Source organism: Pangasianodon hypophthalmus, chromosome 3, assembly GCF_027358585.1.
Source record: "Pangasianodon hypophthalmus isolate fPanHyp1 chromosome 3, fPanHyp1.pri, whole genome shotgun sequence".
Taxonomy (NCBI): domain Eukaryota; kingdom Metazoa; phylum Chordata; class Actinopteri; order Siluriformes; family Pangasiidae; genus Pangasianodon; species Pangasianodon hypophthalmus.
The window spans coordinates 26,062,355-26,088,885 of NC_069712.1; the positions used below are offsets into that span (position 1 = coordinate 26,062,355).

At 40.2% G+C, this 26,531-nt stretch overlaps 2 protein-coding genes across 4 annotated transcripts; one reads left to right on the plus strand and one right to left on the minus strand.

The window, feature by feature from the left end:
* The first annotated feature begins 44 nt into the window (after positions 1-44).
* On the plus strand, positions 45-13,548 carry LOC117596833 (uncharacterized). Of its 2 annotated transcripts, XM_053232324.1 has the most exons (7): positions 45-583; positions 882-1,077; positions 2,534-6,121; positions 6,213-6,410; positions 6,502-6,674; positions 11,073-11,211; positions 13,308-13,548. In XM_053232324.1, the coding sequence occupies exons 3-7, from the start codon at positions 2,822-2,824 to the stop codon at positions 13,506-13,508; spliced, it is 4,011 nt and encodes a 1,336-aa protein (XP_053088299.1). In that variant the 5' UTR covers positions 45-583; positions 882-1,077; positions 2,534-2,821; the 3' UTR covers positions 13,509-13,548. The 2 variants fall into 2 exon arrangements, with proteins under 2 accessions (XP_053088299.1, XP_034158512.2); XM_034302621.2 differs by lacking the exons at positions 45-583; positions 882-1,077 and having other exon boundaries at positions 2,223-6,121.
* Positions 13,549-13,581: 33 nt separating this feature from the next.
* Positions 13,582-25,763, minus strand: LOC113541965 (zinc finger CCCH domain-containing protein 6). 2 transcript variants are annotated; one of them, XM_053232326.1, is made up of 12 exons: positions 25,304-25,763; positions 20,833-21,049; positions 20,607-20,729; positions 20,283-20,496; positions 19,893-20,044; positions 19,679-19,807; positions 19,470-19,586; positions 19,242-19,349; positions 18,911-19,128; positions 18,331-18,758; positions 15,940-16,128; positions 13,582-15,844 (listed from the first exon to the last, which is right to left on the minus strand). In XM_053232326.1, exons 1-12 carry the CDS (start codon positions 25,387-25,389, stop codon positions 14,352-14,354), a joined length of 3,474 nt encoding a protein of 1,157 aa, XP_053088301.1. In that variant the 5' UTR covers positions 25,390-25,763; the 3' UTR covers positions 13,582-14,351. The 2 variants fall into 2 exon arrangements, with proteins under 2 accessions (XP_053088301.1, XP_053088300.1); XM_053232325.1 differs by having other exon boundaries at positions 15,940-16,131.
* Positions 25,764-26,531: the final 768 nt, after the last annotated feature.

The following is a 26,531-nucleotide window of genomic DNA, read 5'->3' on the forward strand; positions in this document are numbered from 1 at the left end:
GCCAAAGCTTTCTGGTTTCATGCTAGTAATAAAGCACAAGCCTAGAATGAAAATGATAAGAATTACATTATTAGTTAGTACAAAACTAAACTTCAAGGTTTCAAAGTGTAAAGGTTTATTGTGATTGACAATTAACTTGCAGTTGTATCTGACACACACATATAATAATTTTGCACAAATATTTATTTGTGCACAAATTTTAATTATTGTGCATACTGTAGTTATTGCACAATTTCTGGTTCTTGCACATATTGTCGTTTTTGGACATATAGTTATTGCATGTAAAGTAGTTGTCCTGAAACTCAGCCCATTACTTTAAGACAATTTAAACCTAAACTACATACTTGTTTTTACTTGCATGTAACTGTTGTAGTTTGTTTTAAAAAATGTGTATACCCACAGCACTAAAATGACATAATACCCCATAATCAGCTAAGTATTTACTGAGGTCATTGTTTGGCTCAGATGACACTTGTTGCTATTAGACACACGAGAGCCAATCACAGAGCTTTGCCAGCAAACAACATTAATAATTTGTTGCTACTGAGTTGCTGGTGGTTACAAGATGCTGCTACAACACGAGGTAATTACAGAAGTATTTTTATTATTATGGACAATTTCCCAGTTTTTAAGAGAAAGTCTAGTTCAGTGTATTTTCTCAGTTTGTGACATCAGTTTGTAATAACTTAGGAATGCTTTAAAGGTTCTTAAATATCACAAGGCCAACAGAAAAGCTTTGCTCAGTATACAAATTATATATATATACGTGCCAAGTTATTTATGATGTCATATACCTGTGTGTGTGTTACTGTAATATGCTTTAATATGCTGCTAATATGAGATTTTATTTTTTAATATGAGATTTCATTTTATTTTTTAAGTGATGGCATGCCTAGTAGAAGACAGCTTGATAAAGACCAGTTTGATTGAGCAGGTTGTCGCCCCCATTGCCGCTCACATTTGTTACCTCACGCTGCTGTCTGAGACTGATGACGAGGCAGAACAGTTCGTACAGCTGGAGACTTCGGCCCGTGCTGTAGCCAAGGCCTCCAGGAACATGGCTGATGTAGCATCAAGGTCAGTTAAAGGCACGAGGAATTAACTGGCCATGTTGAAAATGGTGTACTATGCATATGTACTATTAAACATACACATACGCTTACTGGACACTTTATTAGGAATGCCTAGCTACTCATTCATGCAATTAGCCAGATAATTATGTGGCACGCATAACTCATAAACAGATACAGGTCAAGAGCTTCAGTTAATTTTCACATCAAACACCAGACTGGAGAAAATCTCAGTGACTTGAGCTGAATTTCAGAAACTGTGGATTTTCTTGCATTTTCACATATAACAGTCTCTAAAGTTTACACAGAATGGTGTGAATAAAACCATCCAGTGAGCGACAGTTCTGCAGAAGGCAACACATTGCTGATGAGAAGAGAATGGAGAACTGGTTCAAGCTACTCTAACTCAAATAACCACTCTTTACAATCATGGCAAGCAGAAAAACATCTCAGAACAAACGATGCATCAAACCTTTGAGGCTACAACAGCAGAAAACTACATGGTCAGTTATTCAGAAAAACTACAACTGGTCAGTTGAAGATTGGAAAAACTTCACCTTATCTGAAGAATCTCAGTTTCTGCTGCAAAATGAAGATGGTTGGATCAGAATTTGGCATCAACTGATTGAATCCACGGACCCAATCTACCTTGTGTGGTATGATGGTGTGGGAAATGTTTTCTTGGCACACATTGGGCCCCTTAATATCAAACAATATCAGTATTGTTTGAATGCCACAGCATATCTGAGTATTGTTGCTGACCATGTGTATATCCGTTTATGGCCACAGTTTACCCATCTTATAATGGCTACTTCCATTAATAATTCACCATGTCACAAAGCAGAAGTTGTCTCCAGTTGATTCCATGAACATGACAATTAGTTCAGTGTACTTCAGTGGCCTCCCCATTCACTAGATCTGAATCCAATAGAGCACCTTTGGGATGTGGTAGAATGGGAGATACACATGAAGTGTGAATCACAACAGTATGAATGTGCAGCTGAAAATCTGTATCAATTATATGATCCAGGCATGTCAACGTGGACCAGAATCTCAAAGGAACGTTTCCAACACCTTGTGGAATCCATGCCATAAAGAATTGAGGCTGGTCTGGGATATAAATAAATAAATAAATAATCCACTACACATATGATTTTCCAGTACACCATAGATACTCAAAGTCAAATTTCCAGTAAGGTAGCCAGAGTGTTCTTTGTGTTGTACTACATCCCACAATGCAATGTGGTCATTTTCAAAATAAAAGCAGGAAAACTGTGGTGAAGAAGGTAACCTTAAAGCCCTTAGTTATACAGTGGTGTGTTTTCATCTACATGTTGCAGGTAACAAAAAATGTACTTTTGTGAACAGACATTTAAAATGTAAACAAGCTAATGCTGGTTATTAGTACTATTAGCAGTATGCCATTTTAAACTGTTAGCGTACCTCTGCTTACTTGTCCCCAGAGTGATGGCAGAGTCAGATGATGATGTCATGAGGTTGGAAATGGGTCCACTCCTGGAACCTCTAATGATGTCAGGTCAGCATGTTCTTCTTGCCACTCAAAAGCTCAGCATACAGCCAGAAGTTAGAGAGCACAGAGAAGAACTTATTGAAGCTACACAGAATGTGCTTCTAGGAGTCGTGAAGGTAAAATGAGGAGAATAAGCAATTAGGATGCATAGGATATGGTTATATGTAGCTGATTATCATTGTTTTTTTTTCTTACATCAGACTAAACATGTCTTTTATTGATGCAGGTTCTTTTAGTGGAGGACAATGCAACTGTAAGGAAAATTACTACAGCTGCTGACTGGCTCCTGGATTGCCTGAGAGATGTTGGAGATGCTACAGATATGCCATCATTACTAAAAGTATTCCAGGCATTTTCCAAGGCATTACTGTTGCTTCACAACTTGGTAATGGATAGAGTAAAAGACCTACGTGATCAGAGACAGCAAGATTGTGTGAAAACATCTGTGGAAATATTGAGAAGGAGTATCTCAATGCTTCACACTGCCATGTACACAACAATCAAACACCCAACCAGTGAGGTGGCACAGGATTCAAAGAAATACATACTCCAACTTGTGGACTGCACTATAAATGATATCATAACGATGCTCAAGGGCAACTATCAGTGCATGTCCACAGGCTCATGTGGATATTACACAGACAGACGGATCAGATTACTGAAATCGCTGTCTGATCCAGCATTCATTTCGTTTAAAGACAGTAACTTTGATGTTGTGCTGCGAGATTTGGTGTTCCATAGCATGGCTGTTGCAAACTCCTCTCAGAGAGAAAAGAAGTCTTGTGTGACAGCATGTTGTAAACATGTCCTGCAACTGTGGTCAGAGATATCACAGCAGATGAGACAGATAAAGATAAATTGTACAGATAAGCAGGAGCCAGAAGACCATCAGGAGAAGTTGTGTGTCTCTTTAATGATACAAATCCATGAGCTGGATGAGGCAGTGGTAAAAGCAACTCTATACCAGGTAATGGACACCTTTGCCTTAACATCAAGTCCTCTAGAGCAGCTGGTAAACACTGTACATAACCTCTTAGAAGATGACCTAGAGGATGGTTTGGACCTGGATCCTATCCAAACTTTATTTAAGACTTTCATATCCTATGCAGATAGGGTGGCTGAAGTAGCCAGCTTCATCTCAGCTTTAGCTATTGATGAAAAGAGTCTTGAGAGTGTGGAAAACTCTATTTCTTGCCTTTTGCGACTTAAGGATGGAGTCGCACCACTTTTGCTGGAGCTTGAGGGAGACTCAGTGCAGTACCATGGAGCTCTGCATAAACTGATAAATTTTCACTTGAAATGGGGGGAAGAAACAGAACAACTGCTGAATGCATTCTGCAATGTCATAAATGTAAAGGATTTCATAAACCTCTCTGTTCAGGAGATGAAGCACGATTTGGATAAGTGTGTAGAGGCCCATAAATCCCAGGACCACCACCATTTGAGCAAACAAATAAGACTTCTGATTGGTCGAATGAGCCAGGCAGTTCACTTTGTGAGAAACCGTGTGGATAAGAGTAATGATCCCATCTATCGTAATGGATTACTGGTACTTGTTAGGCAAGCTGAAAATTCCGCAGCTGAAGTGACAGGGTATGCAACAGACATATTTAACGCCAACTTTCAAGAGGAAGCATTCCCTTTGTTGGCCAACAGCATCACAGTGGCTATAAAGAACTTTGGTGTTCTTCATGAGGGTTTAGATGGTCTACAGCACCCACACCTGCTTAGCCCACTGAGAGAAGGGGCTCGGCAAGTGGCTACTATTCCACCAGTCCCTGACATGAAAGAGACGAAGAAGAAAACAAATGAACAGGCCAAAACTGAGGACTTAGGTGATGGAGATCAAAAGGAAGATTTAGCAGTTAAGCTTAAAGTTAGAATTTCAGAAAAGGAAAATCCTGAACTTACCACAGTGCATCAGTCTGAAGCCAGAGAGATAAAGAAGCCATTTTTTAGGGACTCGAACTCTGTCCAAATGTCTCACAGTGCTGACTTGTTGCCACTCTTATATGAAGTTGTTAACATGACCAAAGCTAAAAACGTTGAAGCTTTAAACATAGCTTGCACACAGATTATAGAACTTTCCAGTTGTTATACCCAGGCTACAAAAGAGGCTGCCAGTATTGTAGAGGACAATCATAATCAGGAAATGGAAACCCTTCGGTCTGAGCTAGTCACTCTGACACCGCTGCTTGTCCAGGCAGCACAGGAAACAGCCATGAGCTCGGTCAAGATCATAGATACTGTCTATAAACGTAGCGCTCAGTTTTCTGACCTCATCAAAAACACACACAATATTCTGCTGCCAGTAACTGGCATGTGGTTTCATGCCATCAAAGCAATGATTCAAAGCCATACAGTAAACATGGTGGACACCTGCATCCAAGAGCTGACGGAAGTCATGTGTTTGTGTGCAGACACAGTTGAACTTGTGACATCAACTGATATTAAAGTGAGGAGAAGTGAGATTAGTGACAGTATAACATCTCTAATAACCAAGCTCCAAAAAGCCCAAACTAATACAAAGAATCTCACAGACCTCCTTGTCTCCAAAACATTTCAGTCTGATGAACTTGATGGACCTTGTATCCTTTGGGCATTGTCCATCCAAGTTCTACTGACCTCACTGGATCGGATTTTGGGAACAGGTACCACTCATGAAAGGGGACAGCTGACTCAGCTTCAGATGACACCCAAAAAATGGTTAGCAGTCATGTCCGAGAACTCCCTTCGAATCCAAGAGGCAGCAAGGCTGTCTTCCTTAAACTGTAGAGATAGCTGTAAAGCAAAACTCTTGAAAGAACGAGATGATGTAAAAGCACTCAGTGAAGCCTATTTACAGGCCATGGAGGACCTTGGTACTGTGTCCAGGTCAGGTGTCCTGAGGCTTGTAAGAACAGAGCTCCTACAGAGACAGCTTCAGATTAAAATGAAATCACTTTGTTGTCTCTTGAGCAAAGTTAATGAGGAGTATGTAACAGCAATTCAAAATGTTGTCTCTTTGGCTTGTTCAGCAATCATAAAAGATTGTCCCATGGAAGCTGAAGAAATCCACATGCAGTTTGAGGCAACCGCAGAATTTCTCCTGAGGAATGTTAAAACAGCCACAGAATCTGTCCAAGATTGTTTAAACTTTATGAGAGACCCAAGAGAGAGGTCCAGTCTGAGATTCATTAGTGACCATTTGTCATTTCAGATGTCAGAAATAGTGAGTAGGGCAAAGTTAATAATGGAGACACAGACTGTCTCTGAGACTTTAAGCATTGACATTCAGACACAGTGCTGGTCAGCAAAAGCGCATTACCTTGTAGAAGAACTTTACAAAGTAGATGGAATTCTTCCTGTCACAAAAGAGCAGATCAAACTGGGCTTGCAGGGCAAAGCATACAGTGGAGTTTTGCAGACTGATATAAAACCAAGCTCTGTCACAAAGGACACAAAACCTCCTAGACAAGTCATCTCTGAAAAAACAAATCCTGTAAACATTCCTCCTACAAACAACCAGGAATCAAAAATGGTAACAAATTAAATGGGTGATATCACAAATTGATTATTACTATTTTGAGATTTCACATAGAAATAACACAATCATGTATCATGTATTACAGGACCTGTTATCACAGAGGAGTGCTAGAGTGCCAGTGTTCAGCTCTCTGGATCCAGGTCTGACCTACACTTCACTCTTCCTGAAGCAAGAAGCAGAAAAATGGGATGTTTGTGGAAACCAGATTGTCAAGGTGACCAAAGAAATGGCAGATAAAATCTATGATATGACCCAGTACCTAAAAAAGAAAGGGCCAATTCAGGTAAAATAAAATAAAAATATCTTTAATTTTTCTAAGTATTATTTCATAAATTATATTTAATTTTTATTTAACAACTTCATTTCATTTCCAGAGTAAAGATGCCTTTGTATCATCAGCTAAAGAGTTAGTCTTGAGCTGCCAGACTGTCACACAGTTTGTGAAGGTCATAGCTGACCATTGCCTGGATCAACACTCTACTAAGGAGCTGTCCATCATAGTAGAGCAGATTGTCACCATTACTAACCAGCTCACCATTATTTCCAGGTGAGGTATATCAAGACAGAATCATGAGCAATTTCATTACCTGAATCTCAATTTTTCACAACTCCACACATTTCATGTTATCATACATTTCTTTTGGCAGGAAGTAGGGTATCTACTTTGTTTACATCACAGGTAATTTTAAAAGAATCTAGCTTTAATTCACTATATCAGAATTCCACCAATCAAGACGACTGTCTCTTTAATATCTGGAAGATAATGACATTTAGAAGCTCCTGACTGGCCAGTTGTCATAATTAGGATATCACTGGGCGTTCATCTGTGTATTTAAGGGCCTCCCTTTAAAGCCAGTGCCTTGTTGCCCTTTATACCATGGGAACATCCAAGAAACTCACCCAAGACCATAGAAAAACAAATTCCTCCTTAGGAGCCAATTTCCACAAGCATAAGCACAAACAACTGTATTCAAATCTAAACATCTTTGGACCATACAGACACTGCATTGTTCAGGAACGAGGCACAAATGAACTCCTAGGGATGTACAAACTTTGGTCCAAATGGTTCAATTGAACCCCAAGGCAACAACAGTAGAGGAGGAGGACTCAGGTACCAAAGTACGTCCAATTGCCATTAGGAGAGTCTTAAATTGCCATGGTCTGAAAGGCTGTTGGACAAGGAAAGAAGCCCCTACTCCAAGATAGGCATAAAAAAGCCAGAGTGAAATTTACATTCACTCACCAGGACGAAGAACTAGTCTTTTGGAGGAGAGTTCTCTGGTCAGATGAAGCAAAAATTGAACTGTTTGGTCATAATGATCAGCGCTGTGGACGAAAAAGGGTGATCCAAAATTCTTCTATTGAGAAAAAAGCAGTGGGGCAGTTTTGTGGACCACCAAGCGTTTTGTATGTATAGAGAAGTCACCATTTACAACTACACACTGATAATGATTAGTCAGAAAAGGCCTGAGCCAGAAAAATGCCATTCCCTTAACTCCTATAACATTTTCTATTCTATCCAGAAGAATATTATGATCTATGGCAAGGGTTTTCAAACTTTTTAATTCCATGGACCCCCAAATATGATGATTCCTTGCAGGGGACCCCCTTGCCTAAAATATAAAGGCTATGTATGTTAAGTAGGCTATAAACACGTAAACTAAAATTTTGTAATGTAAAGACATATTGCATTTCATATTACAATAAACAGACATCTGAAATTCTATTTCAATAACAATTTCTTTTATTATTTGGCAACTCACTATAGCCAGAAATGATTTTCACAATGAACCATTTTTTTGTGCTTTTTTGTATTTCTGAAAAAAATTGCAATTTGATCAGAGTCACGACGCCGCTGCACTTACCGGTCATAGAGGCAGCACCGTCAGTACACACTCCAACACAGCAAGACCAGTCTACTGAATTGTCCGTCATGAATTGATCCATCATATTGGATCAATCAAAGATGTCCTGCCCCGTGGTTCTGCCTTCAAGGGGTTTACAAAAGAGAAGTTCCTCGATAAATTTGTCCTTACCGAGGAAACGTATATAGACCATTAGCTGTGCTTGATTCGCTACATCAGTACTTTCATCCAACTGCAGCGCAAAGTATTCACTGGCTTGCAGCTGTTCTAAAAGTTGCGATGCAACATCATTGGCCATCTCACCTATGCGTCTGCTCACTGTATTGTCCGACAAAGGCACACAATCTACCTTTCGTGCCGCTTCCTCTCCAAATAACTCCCTGATGATGACTTTAGTAGCTGGTAATAATAATTATTTTATTTAGCTCCTGATGTTTGAAATAGTCAGTTGATTTTCCTGCCTCATTGGGATGTTTCTGCTGTAGATGTCATTTGAGCTTGGATGGTTTCATGCCCTTGTTGGAGAGAATCTCTTGACAGAGAACACACTGCGGTCTTTCGACTCCCTGCTTTAACATGCAGGTAAAACCAAACGCGATGTAAGATTTGTCATATTCACTAGTTTTTGCCTTAGTTTCATCAGATTTACACGAACTGCTTGCAGGATCGGGATTCAAAAATCTTTCCATCATTTGTAGAGCACGTACACAGCCGCTAATTGCTCCATTCAAATTAGCCTACTGTAAAATGCAAAACGATAAAAGCGCAAAGTATTTTGAGATAAATACATTACAAGGATCCACTCATATAAATCACAAAACTATATATAGATTTGGTTATTAATAGCCTTAGGATAAAAAAATAAATTATTTAAAACAAAATCTTAAGTAAATCATGTAGTTTTTTTATTTTTGTCTAGTTTTTTTTTTATTTTTGTCTAGGACCCCAGTTTGAAAACCCCTGATCTATGGTATCAAAAGCTGCACTAAAGTCAAGCAACATAAGCAAGGAGACACCACCCTGATCAGAGGCCAGTAGCAGGTCATTTACCACTTTAACCAGCACTGCCTTTGTACTGTGACGAGGCCTAAATCCTGACTGAAAGAATTCATGAATGTTATTTCTATGCAAGTATAAGCTTAACTGCTGTGTTACAACCTTTTTTTTAGGATACTAGAGATAAAGGGTAGGTTTGATATTGGCCTATGACTACACAGCTTAGGCTGAGGTTGGGCATTTTAATCAAGGATTTGATCAAAATGATTTAGGTACATAGCGTAAGTGCTAAGGGACGAGTTGATTATACTTGATTGTAGCTGATTGTAAATACCAATTAGTGGAAAGGACTGAGAAGACTTATTTTTTGTGGCTATGTATGTTATGTTAGTATAATGAACTTCAAATTAGTTAAATTATAAATAACCTCCTCTGCAAGTTAGACAAGGGCACTGTACAGTATATAGCTCTATCTGGGATGGCCAGCTTCAGTTAATGCTACATACTCATTAGGTCTAATCCACATTTCTTTTAAAGACAGTACATCAAATACCTGATGAATAATAGTTCCATTTACAGTAAGTGCTTTAGATGTAAGAGATCTAATATTTAGCAATGCTAGCTTCAGACCAAAGGCACTGGTTGTGCATTCAGTAGAGTGATGACTCAAGTCAGCTAGCAGATGGTCAGTTTAGACTGTTGGTCTGCTGCCTGGTCTTGGCTCTGGATTGTCACTGATTGACTAGGCCTGTTCTGAGACTATGAGCTAAGAAATGAGAGCAGCACCTTCCTGAGTGGGATGGATACCATTCAAAAGGCCAGACCTACCCTCAAAACTACTGCAATTTATTATTATGAAGCCCTCATTGTTCTTCAGAGCACAACCTAGACATCAAGCAGTTCAGCAACCATAACTTGTTGAAAGCTACATCGCCTCGCCACTCCATGTTGGGACGGGGCCAGAGCATACTACAGCACTGGACATCCCTTTCGCTAACTTACAATGCAACCTGTACAATGTTAAACCTAGTAACATCAGATACAAAGGCGTATATCATTAGCTCCTACAATAATTAAACCTTTGTAAACCTAGGCTTACCTAGGACCCTGAGATTACCTGCAATGTCCAGCACCCTGGTTCCCAGTATACAGCTAACTAGAGCTGTTGGTGCTCCTAAAGGCCTAGCTAATTTTAGGTACCAAAGAATAATCTCCTATTACCAGAGCTCGTTCAACAGGCTTCTCAGTGGGTGTCTGACTGAAGACAGCAAAACTGTTTGGCACGTGAAGCAGAGAGGAGTGGTGCTCTCGTGGACAAGCCTTAGAGTAAGCTTTGGATCTGCAACTATGCAGCCAAGTTGTCAGCCATTCAAACTGCTGTGAGGGCTCTAATGCTGGAGTTGGGGGTTCGCTACCTCTGCCTAAGGCATCCAGATTTTCCCCTACCTAAATCTGTATGCAAACGTTTAATGCTGCAATCTTCTCCATCAGGATGCTAATTAATCGACAGTTCTGACAAATAAAGCTATTATTAAGAAGAACAGAAGAAGAATGACTAAACATCCTGCACTCCGCACACTGAACAAGCCCTGAACTGAATACCATAGAAAATTTGTAGACTGAACTGAAAAAACTTGCCTATTACAAAGTTCTATCAGGAGGAATGGGCAAATATTGTGAGAAGCTTGTGAAAGGCTACCCCAAGCATTTAATTTAATTTAAGCAATTAAAAGGCAATGCCACCAAATACTATGTATGTATGTAAAATTTTGTCCCATTGAAAATTTGATATAGTAAATAAAAGTTGAAATAAATCCATCTCTTTGCTATTATTATTTTTAAAAATGACCTCTTGTGGAAATTAGACATCCTAATTGACTTAAACAGGAAATGTATGGTAACATGAATTGTATGGAGTTGTGAAAAACTGAGTTTGAATGTCCTTCACCTAGGTGTATGTAATCTTTTGGCTTCCACTGTATACAGGTTAAGGTACTTTCTTACTACACCTTCATTCCAACACTGTACCTTTCTACAAGCTATCAACCATTAATTAAACAGGACAATATCTCATGTGACCCAAGGGGTGCATGGTGTCTCTCCAGTGTTAATGCAGTGACTCCTGCATGCAAGTCCTCCGATGAAATCCTGGTGAAAAATGCCCAGAATTTGCTTCAGACTGTTATCCAAGGGGTACGAGCTGCAGAAACTGCATGCATAAAGGTAAAATTATATAAATGCAATGAATTCTAATATTATTTTAAAATAAGTAGAAATACAGTCAACTCCAAAAAAACTGACACAAATCATTGTGTAAAATACTATAAACATTACACAAAGTTTCTAGTCAAACAGCTGGAGAACATTCTCACCCTTGGCCTAACTAAAGATCATTTCAAAAGAATTTTTAAAATTGCTTTTACACTCCTGGAACTCTACAACTCCACATTTGGTTTTGACTACGTTCTGTTTATACGGGGTGCAAAAACTACATTTTTGACATGTGAAACGCCTTTATCATCCATCACCACTGGGAAGACAAAAGACCTTTCAACACAAAAGCCTGTGGTTGTTGATCAGTGCCAGGAAGTAGGTGCATGATGATATGCAGTACTAGGTACCAAGATATTTTAGCCCAAAATCTGGTCGCCTGGAGGTTACCGAAATGCATAAAGGAGGTAAATCAAATGCATAAATGTTTGCAGGACACAAACTCAATGTTTTGCAATGAACATTTCAGTCTCCAGATTTGAAACCTATTAAACTGTTCTAAATAGAAGAGTGCACATCGTATGTTCAGATCTAATACTATAAGTAAGATTGAAATGTTAAAAAAAAATTGTCTACAAGTGTTTCTAGTCTTGTTAGACCTTACAGGCAGATGTTGAGTGCACCTTATTCTCTCAAGGCAAAGGTTCACCATTAGGGTTAGGGGTGCTTATCATTATGGAACCAGTGTTTTGCAGAAAGATGAGCTCCTTCTGAAAACCTTAAATGTCTGAAAAAAATATTTTACAAAATAAAACTATACACTGTGCTCATACGTTTAAGCTCAAAACATCTTATTTGCATAAAGAGTGCCAATTATTGTGTATTTGAATGTATGTGTGTGAAAAGAAAATGCCTTAAAATAAGCTATGTGAACAGAAGTCATTTAGTTTACTAACCAAAGACAACGGCATTGTATTGTGTCATATATATTGTATTTACTTCACATATATACTCAGCATTGACTATTAGGAACACCTGTACGTTCGTACAATTATTAGCCAATCATGTGGCAGCAAACCCAATGCACAAAATGATGCAGAGACAGGTCAAGAGCTTCAGTTCATGTTCACATCAAACGTCAGAATGGGGGAAAAGTGACTTTCACTGTGGCATAGTTGTTGTTACACATAATGGTACAGAATGGTGCAAAAAACAGTTAACTTCCAGTGAAAGAATGAGAGAATGATGAGAGAATCCAGAGGAGATTGGCCAGACTGGTGCAAGCTGACAGGAAGGCTACAGAAACTCAAATGTCTAAACTTTACAATGGTGGTGAGCATCACAGACATGCAACATGTTGAACCTTGTCGAGATGAGCTATAACAGCAAAAGACCACAATGGGTGCCACTCTTGTCAGAAAGGAACAGGAATCTGAGACAACAGTAGGCACTGCCTCACCAAAACCGGGCAGTTGGAAAATGACCAGGTGTCTTCAACTGTCCAGTTTTGGTGAACCTGTGCCCAACGTACCCTCAGATTCCTGTCCCATCCACCTCAAAGTTTGAAATGTTGTGTGTTTTGACATGCTTTTCAGCTCACCACCATTGTAAAGAGTGGCTTCATAGCCTTCCTATCAGCTTAAACCGGTCTGTCCATTCTCCTTCAACCTCTCTCATCAACAAGAGCGGTCTGCATCAACTGTCACTCACTGGGTGTTTTTTTTTTTATTATTGTTTTTTCACACCATTCTGTGTAAACTCTAGAGACTGCTGTGACCCAAAATCCCAGGAGATCAGCAGTTTCTGAAATACTCAAACCAACCTATCTGGCACCAATAACCATGCCACAACGTCACTAAGATTGACATTTTTCCCCATTTTGATTTTTTGACCTGATTTTGTGAATTTTGCTGCTTCCACATGATCAGCTGACTGGATAATTGCATTATTGTGCAGATGTACATGTTCCTCATAAAGTGTAAACTGAGTGTATAAGTGTATAATACACTGAAACATAATGACTTCTATCATTTTGCATTTTCTGTGGTATGTGTTGAATTTACCCAGTGAATATAAAATGACTTTGCATCTTCTTTTCAATGTGGAAGGGCTTGAGACAACCTGAGCCCAACTCTGAAGCAGCAAAGGCAGCGTCCCTGTGCATACAGTGGAAAAAGAACCTCCTCATCCATCGGACACAAGAACAGCTGAACCCTGAGACAGATGACCTGGGTCTCCGCAAGACTTCCCTACACCATGCAACCCCAAGCCTTGCACCACCCATGAGTGTGCTCGAAAGATATAAATAAAGCTTCTGTAATGAATAATGTAATAACACATACCCTACATAGAAAAAGGAATGATGATTATGGTGTACACCTATTTGAAAAGTCACAGCATTTGCAATTTATTTAAGACAATATAAAAGTAATGTGATGGACAATGTTTCAGTGTCCTTTCTCACACAGGTAACCAAAACAATTCAGTACAAAGATATGGAAAAACACATAAAACAATAAAACCATTCATTGAAATGTTGTCCATAAAATAAAGTGCTACGAGATTTCATAAACTCCACCTTAAGGGGGAAAAAAAAAAGTATTCTCTAGATGAATTTTGGTCTTTAATTTTTCTTGCTCGAGTTTGTCTCTTCAGCACAAAGTATCACAAATGATTGAAAAGTAATCTAGTCGCAGTACATTAACCACATGTTCACATATACTTTTAAATAATTACAAGCTTAGCACAGTATTACTTCATAAAATGTCTTAGCTTAATTTTACACCTGTATGTAATACATAGATCTAAGATATTTAACTGTTATACTTTAAGTAGCACTATACATTATTTTTAAACACACAGTGACAGTTCCCCTCAAATAGTCTCTGTATTAACAGCTGTACACCTGCAGGTAATCTAGCTAACCGCATTTATTCTGAGTAAATCTCATGGACCATTTGAGGAGCACTTGTCAGTACGCTGATGCTTGATGTTAATATAATCTGATGACTGATTGTAATCATTAAGTAACATGTTAGCTGGTCATGTGGCATGGTGAAGTGTATGTACAAAACAAATATAAATAAATATGAAATATATACAGTGATGTGTGAATTCTTAACAGAGACTGACTGGTCTCAACACAGGAGTGTTCACTGACAGAATGGTGAGGCTGTGGGGTCAAAGGTCTTAAATACATCTCTTAATGGCCTGTCCTTCTTTTCCACTTCTTTGTCATCGTCTAGTTCTTCCTCCTGGGCTCCGGTAGCCTGGCCAGTAGGTCTGTTCTGTCGGCTGTCCGTGTAAGCTGGGCGTATGAGCCCCGCTAGTTGCTGGATTGGCAAGTTGTGCATGGCAGGTGCTGCTGCACGCACAGGGGAGCAAGAAGGAGCTGCCATCGCTATAGGCATGGTCTGGCCTGGCTGAGAACCATTGGTCTGGTTTTCTGAGACTTCATTTAACTCTTCACTCTTCTTTTCAGTCACCACTGGTGAAGGCACCTGTGGCGGTGGAAGGCTCTCACATTTCACCGTCTGCTTTAAGATGCCTGCATTTTTTAGGGGCTCCTCTGGCTCCCGTTTTGGCAAAAGCAACGTGTGGTTACGTGGATCATACAAGCTAATGCCCCCAAGCAGTGTGGTGGGGCTCTCCAATCCGCTACCTGTGGAAGATGCCAAGCGAGGGGCATATGGGGGCAGCTTCTCTGAATCAGACCTAGCCGAAGTGGCAGACTGACGAGATGCACCTCGCTGTAATCTTGGATCTGAAACCCCCGCACCAGAGGAACCTTCTCTCTTGACAGGCAGTTTCGAGTCCAGGCTCCCAGACCGATTTATCCTGACCTCTCCAGCTTTATGAGTCCGGGGATCTGTCGGTTTCTCAGGGTTAGGTCGAGGCTGCAGAGTCCTGCCATGGGGGATGCCTAGCGTATCCACATCTTCTCTAAGTCGGGCAGCTGCCAGACGTGGATCTGGAGGAGTCAGGGCGGAGGATGGATAGTCTGAAGAAGTGGATAGGTTGCGGTTCATCTGGGCATCTGCAATGAGGGGTGGCAGAGGAAGATTAATAGAGGATTCCTGCTTGGGAATGAGCAGTGGAATGAGATCCTCAGGTGCCCACACAACGCTGTGAGCGAAGGCCGGTCGCTGAAGGAGGATGTCCACCCGGATATGGCTAAACTGTTTGATTTGGCAGCGAGGGTCGCGCAGCAGAGCTCCAGGACTAGGATCAAGCGGGATTAGGGCAGCTCGCTCCCTCAGCTCACGCTCTCCCTCCTCATCCTCCTCCCCAGCAGAAGGCTTCTGAGCCACAGAGGAGCTAGTGTGTGGGTGGTGGTGAGGACCTGCCTTGGAGTTCACAGGCTCTATAGGCTTAGCCTTGTGGGTATCTCGGACTAATCTGGGGTCAATTACAGCTTCGGCTTCTCTCCTGGTATCTGGAACATGCTGTCGAGGGTCAACCAAAGCCCTTTCCTTGTGAAGCCTGGGGTCAATCAAGGGGGTTGCAGGCACACCAGACTGCTGAAGCTTAGCCTGATGGGACTGTTGCGTCTGCAGCATTTCATTCTGCTTTTTTAGTGTCTTTAAGATGGCTGTTACACTGCTGCCATCCTCATCATCACTGGAATACCAATTTGTGGATTCATCTGAAAAAAGAAGTACATTTTTACTTATGAAATGCATGCTCAGATTGTATATGTAAATAAACTGATGTGTATACACAGCGTATTTTCTCCCTCACCTTTGTCTCTGCTGAGTGCTGTAGACTCCTGTCCCTCAGTTCTGTGGGAGTCAGGATCCTGCTGATTTTGATTCAGGTGTAGAAGTAGAGCTTTCTGGACAGCTGGCAAGATGTCCTGCATGCCACTGTGGGACTCAGCACTGCCTCCCTGGTGCTGCTGGGGGTCCTGCATGGACCCTGACTGGCCTTCTTCTGAGGAAAGGAGAAAATTTGGAGCACTGTAGGTCAGGGGTTCCCTCTCTAGTTTGTCACTTTATACTTCAATTAGGAAAAAAGTGTGACTATCATCATTTCAAACCTATTCAATTAAGTTAATTAACCTAAATAATAACTATAACAATCATATATAAAAATAATTGTGATCTCCAAAACTGAAAACAAGATGAATATTGCTTTTAAAGAGACAGTTGCATCATTATAACTAACCTGAAAGCAAACAGTCAGTCACCAGCTTTTTGCTTTAAATTTTCTTTCAACAAGATCAACACTTGGGCTGAGCGATATCTAAGATTATACCAAAGTGCGGCAGAACGCTCAAATCTGACTGGTCAGAAGGTGCGCATTATCGTTGTATACCAGTGCAGCTGCAAATCACAGGTGTATATTAATGTGCTTGTCCTAAAATGTTATGGTTGCTATAGTAACAGTTTATTCACTGCGACTCGCAATTATAGTCTCCATAAACAAAAATTGTTAATTTCCCAATTTTGTTTAACCTTTATCGGAAGTACCAGACTTTTAAGTGGAGCAAACCAAATTAAGGCAGACCAATTTAGGAAGATCCTGGCAAGAGAAAGCGTTTTATTAAAAGAAATAACATCAACAAGAAAAAGACACAAGAAAATCAGTCGCAACTCAAACTACCTGAACAAGACAAACATGAACAATTAAGGTTTTTAAAGATGGCCTGGTGAACAGGGAACACAGTCAGAGGAAGACATAGACAAATTAGAGAAAGAAGAGCTAAACAAGGACACCAGTATTCATCCTCCTCACATCTCTGATGCAGACCTGACACTGCTTCATAAATCTGAGTGTCTCTGCCCAAACAGAGCAGCTGGACTGGTGCATAAGCTCTGATTTAATATCCAAATTCACTTAGCGAGGAGTGCGTGAGAGGGAACCAGAGACTTAAACAGAAACTCCTTTCAAATAAAGATGGATGAGGATGGAGTGGAGTATATTTGTCTCTCCCATAATGCGGAGACAAAAAAAAAAACATAAATGCCCATCAGATCCAAACACAGAACATTACCGGGGCTTCATGTTTGCCAAACCTGGAAATCTCAACTGTCCAGTGGAACTTTTTAAATGTATGGATGCTTTCCGAAGGATACTCCCTTGTTGCAGAGGATCCAAAATGGCCTACGCAGCAAGACACCCCAGACGTTGCAATGCAAAGATTTGAAATGCATTTAACAATATCCAACTTTATAACAAATGGAAATGTGCAGTTTAATTTTAACGAGTAGCTTCACAAGAAAGTAAAAGAAGATGACTGAAGGACCATACTTCAGTCTACTATGATGCAAGTGAATACAGGGACTAAGTTATGTTGTGGACGTTCCACAACATTAAATGTAACTTTAAGTAAATGGAAAATCTTGGCAGATCGCTGTGGTATAAGCGGAATAACACACTCCAGACCATGCTGTTATACGATAATAATGCACTTTAGGGAAAATAATGCACTATTTATAAGGTTCTTTGGTCTAAATGTGGCTTAAAAATGGCAAAACCCACAGTCCACAGTCAGATCACATCACCCTCCCCCGCCTTCCCCACATGGGGTGCTTAGATTACTCGTGATTGGTGCAAATACGCAGCCTGAGCCCGAAAGGAGCACAGCACTGTGCACCTAAAGTATTCGTGTTTTTGGATTACTTTCATCATCGGTCAATAAAATTCATAACTCTTTTAGTTCGACTTTAGAGCTATGCCCCATAAATAAACATGCTTTTCCAATATAGCCCACATCAGGTTTTTTTTCCCCCTAACTTCTTAATTTCTTTCTTATATGCAGTCACTTTATAAAGTATTTAAGCTGCTTACTTCCTTTACGAATTTATTTGTAGTCTAGACCAATCTCTAGACTCATAATTAGAAGTATTTTTGCTGCTACTTTTATTTGTACAATACATAAATATATATTAAATTTAAATATTATTTTCTGTATAATACCACACAATGTTTAAAATGGTATCTTTTTAGTTTTCTATAGGAGCAACGTCATCATTTGTCTAGGATTAGCACCAATTACGTGTTACTCGCTGCTGATAGATGATTACCTATCGCCCAGCCCTAATCAAGAAGATTTCTTTCTAAAGGAATAAAGACATGTAAATAATAATAATAATAAAAATAATAATAATAATCAAGTTTCATTCCTACCTGTTAAGCCAAGTGGCTGGACACTGAACAAGCTTTTGAAAAACTCTGAGGGCATCTGACTCATAGCTTGAAAGGGTGCATTCATCTGTCCGCCAGCCAAAGACTGGAATGGTGCCCCCTGCTGGTTCATCTGAGGATTTGTATTCTGATGGAAGACTGGGGGCTGACCTGGCAGTCCTGTGGGTGGCATGGGAATGCCCTGGCCAAAGCCCTGAGGTGGCGCTTGTGCTGGGGGGCTCTGGGGAAGACCTGGGCTTGCGAAGTGAAGAGCAGGACCTCCCAGGGATCCAGGGGAGCCTGGAGGTGGCAATATAGAATGACCGTGGCCTGGGGACATCATGTTTCCAGTCTCCATGTCCTCCTGAGCAGAGCCTCCACTACCCTGAAACTGCCCAGGTGGAGGAGAGGTGCTATTGTAGAAATTGGGCCTAAAATAGAAAATAGGAGAATAATAGAAATCGAAATGAAAAACATATTTAATTGTAATACAGATACGTTTACATTGTTTTAAAAGGATCACCACCTTGGAAGTCCCAACAGTTCATTCTAATTTATCACAGATATACAGAAAACAAAGCACCTTAGTGCAATCTTCTGTGCCAGGTCCACAGTCGGCTGGACTTTGATTTCAAATAGAGAGGGGATCTTCTTGCTGCCATCCTGTGGACTCCCTGAGCCAGGGGTTGGTAAGAGCCCTACACCAGGAGGCGGTTTAGGCAAAGGAACTATACCCTGCTTCCTCAGGTCCTCTAGCTCCTGCTGTTCCTCATTGGCATGCTCCTCATCTGTATTCAAAATCTGAAAATGTAAATGTAACACGGTATGCTAGCAAACGTGAATGATCAGTCATTTTAAAGACTACGTCAACAAATGATCAGATGCACAAACAGTGCAAACGCATAAAGTCTTACCTTGTCTAACAATTCTTTTGTAACCTCGGTTAAAGGATCATGAGAGAATTTGCAGTGGTCTCCTTGGTAGCACTTTGCTCCAGTGTGGAAAAACTTACAGGGATATTCATGTGAAATACTGTGTAAAGGCTCAATACGAGGAAAGAAACAAGGTACAACTTGAAGTTTATTTCAATAACTCTAATACAAGTTACACTAAATGAATAGCTGTTGACGGTTTTTAAGGATATTGTGCATGTAGATGCAGTTCTCTCCTTTAGTGCAGTATCCCTGGACATAGAACTTGCAAAGTTCTTTCTTCTTCTCTGGGACTACATTGTCATGTTCAAACTTGCATTGATCGCCCTGTGAAAAGCCAATCACAGTCAATTACATGTAAAACCCAAGTCAGGCAACATCCAATGCACATCTCGTACATGTAAAATGCAAAGACTTACTTTAATGCATCTACCCTCAATGAAGTATTTACAGATGTTTCTCCCGTTGTGCTCAACCGTGTGTTGATTGATGAACTCTTGACTCATGATCGGACGTTTCTTCTGGAAACATTGTTGACCTTGCACTTCCTGCAGGGTCATGAATATGCTATTTAAACCCAGTTACGGAACATGAAATCAATCAATGATATCAGATGCAATTAGAGAGCCTCACCGCTTTTGTTCCGCCTCCACTTTCTCCTGACTCTCCACCTCTGCCCCGACCACGGCCCCAGGTTTTGCCCTTCAGTTTCTTGTTCTTGTTTAGCACACCACGCCCCCTGCCCGCACTTCCTCCACCACGCCCTCGACCTCGTGGGCCACTAACTGAAACAGTTGTGTGAGAGAGAAGTGGAACCAATGAAAATAAAACTGATGGACAACAGGCAACAAGGTCCCGTCACCCTGACTTCCAGTTATTAGACATTCAATATGATCTGAAGGCATTCATAATGATGCCTTGGACAGACCTTAAAAATGGACAGGTAATCTCTGTAAAATTTGAAAGTGATAAATGCTGAAAGTGAAATTAAAAGATGAGCGGAACAGTGAAACTTTCCCATACATTGCAGTCCTTTCATGCTGGACTTTGTCCCGTGCTCTTTAGATGACCCTGCTTTGCTGGATGTGGTGACCTCTTTGGCTTGTTTGTATTTGGAAAGCTCCTCAGAGAAGTCATCCTGATCTTCATCATAATCATACTTCTCCTCACTCTCACTGTTTTTGCGCTGTGTCGATCTTGGTGCTTTTCCATGACCTCCACTAGGTTCGTGTTCACGCTAGACACAAGCAGGTACACAACACCAAGTGGTTAGACAGGGGACAGAGACGCAATTTGACTTCTAAATCTAAATGAAATAAGTGACTTCTAAGTGAACTGAAATTATACCTGTGCAAACCGACCATCATAGTCCCGGTAAGAGCTTTTGCTCTTTTTGCTCTTGTGTCTGTCTTGATGCTCATGATCAGTATTATAACTGTCAGAACTAGAACCACTCGATGGGGAGTGGTGCTGAGAGACAGCAATAAGAAATGAGAAATCAGAAAAATGCCAGAGGCAACACCTTTACAAAGGCAGAATGTGATATTTTTAGAGGAGAAAGTTGAGAATATACCTTCTGCCTGTCCCTTCGCCTTCTTTTTGACTTTCGTTTCTCTTTGATTTTCCTGTGTCTCTTATGAGCATGCCGATGCGATTTGTCATCTTTCTCCCGTACTTTTTCCTTTTCTTTGTCTTTTTCTAAATCTTCAGGCTCCACCTTGGTTTCCTTTTCTTCTTCAATCCCAATCCCTTCATCATCGATTTCTCCATCCTCCAATTCACCGTCCTCCCTTTAAAAAGTCAAGTACAATCATACTGACATCAGTACTTCACCAATTACATTCAGGGTCAAACAAATAATAATTATGCAAGCATATTCCAGCAAACTACTAGGGTGTCAATACAACAATGCAATAGTCGATAATAGTCGAGTTGGACCAATACTAAAACAGAAATGGAATGTACCTGTTAATACAATATCTTTTAAAGCATTCTCACAATACACAGTATCTTCTAAAGCATTCTCAAATTGTCATTTCAACATAACAGCCCTGGGTGCTGTGTCTTGGAGGAAATAGCTCAGCTTTTACTGGGTGTCCGAAATGAAAGTCATCTGGCAGACTGTGGCCCAGATGCAGACCCAGCTAAGTTTTTCAGCAGACTGAACTGAGCACTTGAAAACACTGTAGCATAGTCAATCGACATATGAAAAGAAAAAAAAAAACTGTTCACTTTTCTAAATGCGATTTTCGTATGGCTTCTGTAGGTCCTCAGTTGCAGCTTATCCAATCACATACACTATATGGTCAAAAGTTTGTGGACACCTGACCGTTACACCCATATGTGCTTTTCGAACATCCTGTTCTGAAATTAGTCCTCTCCCTTTTTGCTGTTATAATAACCTCCACTCTTCTAGGAAGGCTTTCCACTAGATTTTAGAGCATGGTCATGGGGATTTGTGTTCATTCAGATACAAGATCATTAGAGAGATCAGGCACTGATGTTGGGTGAAGAGGCCTGGGGATGCAGACTGTGTTCAAATTCATCCCAAAGGTGTTCAGTGGGGTTGAGGTCAGGGCTCTGTGCAGGATACTCGAGTTCTTCCACTCCAACTTTGGCAAACCATATCTTCATGGAGCTCGCTTTGTGCACAGGAGCATTGTCAACAGGTTTGGGCCCCTTAGTTCCAGTGAAGGGAAATTGTATTGTTACAGCATACAAAGACATTCTATAGAATTGTGCGCTTCCAGCTTTGCAGCAGCAGTTTAGGGAAGGCTCACATATGGGTGTGATGGTCAGGTGTAAATATACTTTTATCATATAATGTACATTTATGTGAATTTAGCTGGATGCAGCTCACAGGACCAGAGAACTTCGTGAGAAAGTGTTTAGACTTTCAGACATTTTTATTTAACCATTTTTGTTCTGATTATGGATGTAACAACATGGCTTGTTTAAAAAAAGAAAAGAAAAGAAAAGAAGAATAAAAACTTCAATTTTAAAACACGTCTCTCATCTGTTCAGTCTATGCCACTAGCCAAAAGTGATGTCAAACAAAACATCTGAATTGATGTGTCTTATTTATAGCCATGAACTAATCATTAATGGTTAAGCAATAGAAGACAGTCATGTTACCTGCTTATCCAGACCAATAAGCAAGTATTTTTACGTAAGGGGACCATTACAAATTTTAGAATATCCCTGTGTTAACGTATAAGTGAAAGCTTCTAGGTTTTGTTTTTATTACTCTAGTTTCTAGGAAAAGCTAAGCTCTTAGGAATTAAGGTTTTAGACTTAATTTGGCTTTGTAAAGAAGTTTCCAGTGACTACAAAGAAAGATGTTTATGTGTCTTGTGGTTGTACTGAATGCCACCAGAAACATCATCTTTAATTCTCATTCAAATAAATCTCTAGTTGAATGACGGATAATGTAATGATTTCTGGATAAATCTATTTTCTAATTCCATTATTTTCTAATGACAAGAAATGTTGTTCTTCTTTCGACTAATCCCGTTAGGGGTCGCCACAGCAGATCATCGGTCTGCATATTTGATTTGGCACGGTTTTTACGCCGGATGCCCTTCCTGACGCGACCCTCTCCAATTTTATCTGGGCTTGGGACCTGGAAAGGAAGTGCACTGTCTTGTTTAACCCCAGTGGTTGGGGTCGGTTCCCTGGCCGGTAATCGAACCTGGGCCACGGCGGTGAAAATAGATTCTAATAAAATTTATCAATTTTCCATTTCAAAATTCCATGTCCACACACAATAATAAACACACACATACATCTATATGTATATATGTCTGTTATATATACCTATGTGTGTATATTTATACACACACACACATTTACACATAAATGTATGTTTGTGTATATATATATATATACATATACATATACACATATACATATACACACGTATGTATGTATATAACACACACACAGTATATAAATTTTAACCTAACTTACTGACAGCACCAACGCCTGTTCTTCACCACTTTTATAACTATATTTGAACCAATGGCCACAAAGAGACTATCAACAAGTAACAATTTAAGAAACTATTTTAGATAATAGAGGGACATGCCAATAATCTGGCATTCAGGCCAAATTCCTATTCAGTCTGGATTAGTTTTACATGGGGGAATTATTACTGATGCATATCTAAAATTTTCATCTCTTTGAAACAGTCATGTCATTGGTGAGGAAATAGTCACTGATTAACTCAGACAGCTCTGATGACTTTATTTCTTGTTAATGTCTTTTTAAGGCCATTAAAACTTTATCTGCTGTCATCTGTACAACGTGTTTAAGGGCTGTTGTAATGATGATTTGCAGGAGCATCAGCGTTTGACAGTCAGTATCTGATTACAAACTGAAATAACACTGTTTACACGGCATGTAACTATTCAAAAACCTGACAAAACTGTGAGAAAATCGCACTTAGATAGCAGGGTTTTAGGCGTTTTTGGGCAGTTTGACTGTTTTTACTGCTTCGTTTGTTAAACTGGCTCCTTACATAACATGATCTTGACAGGCAGACGCCAAGACACGGTTAAAAAACTGTTTGGCTGTTTTCTCCAGTGACTGGACAGATTTCAAGGCCCGCCACACATATATCCAATCGAAAATGACATGTTGGTTAAAAAATTCCATTATATCTTGTGAAATAAGAGTGATTGTACTTTTCCTCCAGTACAGAGACACTCCAGAAAGCTGTATTTTCTATCATATCCTGCCAAAACCAAATCAAGGCCAAGTCGTGTAAAATGTAGATGACATTTAAAAAGACTTGTCAGAGAAGCAATGCTTCTGGGGACTTTTAGGCAAGTTATTGAGTTCCTAGCACAGATATAACCTACGGACATGCAATCAAACACAACGTGCACGGCCACAAGCACCATAACAGCACGTTTCATAAGGAAAAAAAAATCTAAGCGATCAGTTTACATAGGTGTTCGTAGTATGAATTAAACGTTTGGTGTAACAACTATGCGTATATTGTGATGATGCTCCAATCGCTGTAATTTCTTCAGAGATCATTTATCCCACTCATAATTACTACGCACATCTTTCAGCAACATATGATACACATTTTAACTGTAACCTGTGACCTTATTTGATCAAAACATCTACCCTACATCTTTCATCACCTAAGCATTACTATCAGGACACATTACTAACCCCTTACAACTAATTTCTGTAATTAAAGACACAGCATTTCACTGCCATAATTACTACGGACGTCTTTCAGCAACAAGACATGCCTGGAAAGCTTATCTGGTCCGAACAGTACTTTAGAAACTCCAGTATTAACAGGAGTTTATAGACTCTTGCTTTAGGTTATTTATTCATAATAAATAAATAGGTCTAGCATTAGTAATAGTAATAGTAATAGTAATCAGTAATAATAAGACGCACTAATTATTTACCTTATTTGATCCAAACCCTACATCCTTCATCACCTAAACATTACTATCAGGACACATTACTAACCCCTCACAATTAATTTCTGTAATTAAAGACATTTCACTGCCATTATATAAGGAACTCCTCCAGGACTTTTCCCTGCATCAGAGGGCGGGCCTGGAAAAGGGGGCGGGGCTAATCTGATCCAAGGTACGTCAGTGGGAGGGGTTTCCAGCAAGCACGTCATCAAATATTCCAAACATTTTAGGAGCAGCTCAGAGCAATATACTGTAACGAGCCGTTCACTGCGTGTCCTGTGCAACAGCTCCTACTCTGAAGATCAGTACAAAATCATTAGAAATAAGGAGGGGAAGCAATGAAACAATGGACCAGACGAGCAGGGCGGGAATACATGAATCACTGGCTGTGATAAGTTGACAGTTTGTGCTAGGAAAATGAAAGTGCATGCACTAAAAGATGGACTGGGGCAGGCCTGTTGCAATGAGCTACGAAATCAAGCCAGTGCCCTAAAACGTTGGAAAACTCGAGTGAAATGACAAGGGAAAATGAAAACAGCCACTGAGAAATGTACATAATCAAATCCTGCACAGAAGCAGATAAGAACGTTACTCGACCTTTCATCCCCTGCCAGCTCAGAGTCTGTCATGTTTTTGTCAAGGACGGGGTTTGGGGGACAGGAGAAGAGGCTCACAAAAGCCATGATGGTTAGAAACGGATTTGCCCTTCTCCGCAACCAGACTGAGATGCATTCAGTCACTCATGGAGACGTTGGCTTGTTGTGAGAGATGATGACGGATTGTATTAGCTAGTCTGAAAAAAACACTCACGGCTACACGTCTCAACAACACACTGAGACGGTTAACAGACATTATCCTCTCTCATGTCAATGCTGATGTTTTTACGCTGTAAACACAGCTTTGATACCGCAGGTTTGTTAACGTCCCGTCGGCTGACAGCTGTCTTGGTGCGATACTGCAGACGGAGTGTGGAACAGAGATTGTTATGATTTTCGATGCAGTCAGTATCTCCTTCAGACATGGCGCCCGTTAAGAGTTTGCGCAAAATGGCTGCGAAGACGATGAACAAGACGAAACTTCCCGCCCACTTAGGGTTTAACCAATCGGATTCGCGGCTCGTGCCGGAGCGGACCCGGAACCTTCGTCTGATTGGTCAGAGAGCTGGCGCCCTGGAGTTTGTCACCATTTTACCTCAGAGGATTGGATGTCGAAGCTGTCAAAAACATATACTCGTCCTTACAACAGAAACCAGCCAATATCAGCACGCAGCTGAGCTCCTATAACCTGCTTCCCCTCTGTTCTCAAGCAGTACTCTAAAATGTGTTGTTTTGTTTTTGTAGTCGAAATAACAAGTACTTCTTTTTTTCTTTTTTTTTTTAACAGCTTGCCTTGTATCAGGTGTGGCTCTGCTTACTGGCACTAGGTGTCACCCGTTTCAAACCAGCTAACTGCAGGTGCCAATACTTTTAGTTGAAACTGACAGTTGCTAATTATAGCCCTGCTTTATCATTCTCTAAATATAATGCAAGTCATTAACAGTTTACTACTCAACCTTACAGTGAGTATTTGTATGAATGTGTAACATTAATATAGGAGTAAACATTCAGTTGGTCAAGTGGCCTTCATTCCTGATGATGATGGTGATGCTGCGTTCAAGTTATGAGTTGAACGCACATGAACACCACCACAAAGTCGTAATTACGAGTGGGAAACTCAGGATTTTCTTTGAGTTTATGTGTTTAGGAGTTGAGGTGTTGTGTCAGCAAGAAAACATGGTGGAATCAGTGGATGCAGCATCTGTAGTTGAGGGTAAATTAGTTGAAAT

Bases quoted from the DNA above. Each gene is read 5' to 3' on its own strand.
- LOC117596833 (XM_053232324.1), top strand. From the start codon at position 2,822: ATGCAGGTTCTTTTAGTGGAGGACAATGCAACTGTAAGGAAAATTACT. The intron at 6,122-6,212 runs GTAACAAATTAA...CATGTATTACAG, and splicing joins ACAACCAGGAATCAAAAATG to GACCTGTTATCACAGAGGAG. The intron at 6,411-6,501 runs GTAAAATAAAAT...TTTCATTTCCAG, and splicing joins AAAAGAAAGGGCCAATTCAG to AGTAAAGATGCCTTTGTATC.
- LOC113541965 (XM_053232325.1), bottom strand. From the start codon at position 25,389: ATGGCTTTTGTGAGCCTCTTCTCCTGTCCCCCAAACCCCGTCCTTGAC. The intron at 20,045-20,282 runs GTATGGGAAAGT...CAACTGTTTCAG, and splicing joins CAGCATGAAAGGACTGCAAT to TTAGTGGCCCACGAGGTCGA. The intron at 19,587-19,678 runs GTAAGTCTTTGC...GGCTTTTCACAG, and splicing joins TTGAGGGTAGATGCATTAAA to GGCGATCAATGCAAGTTTGA.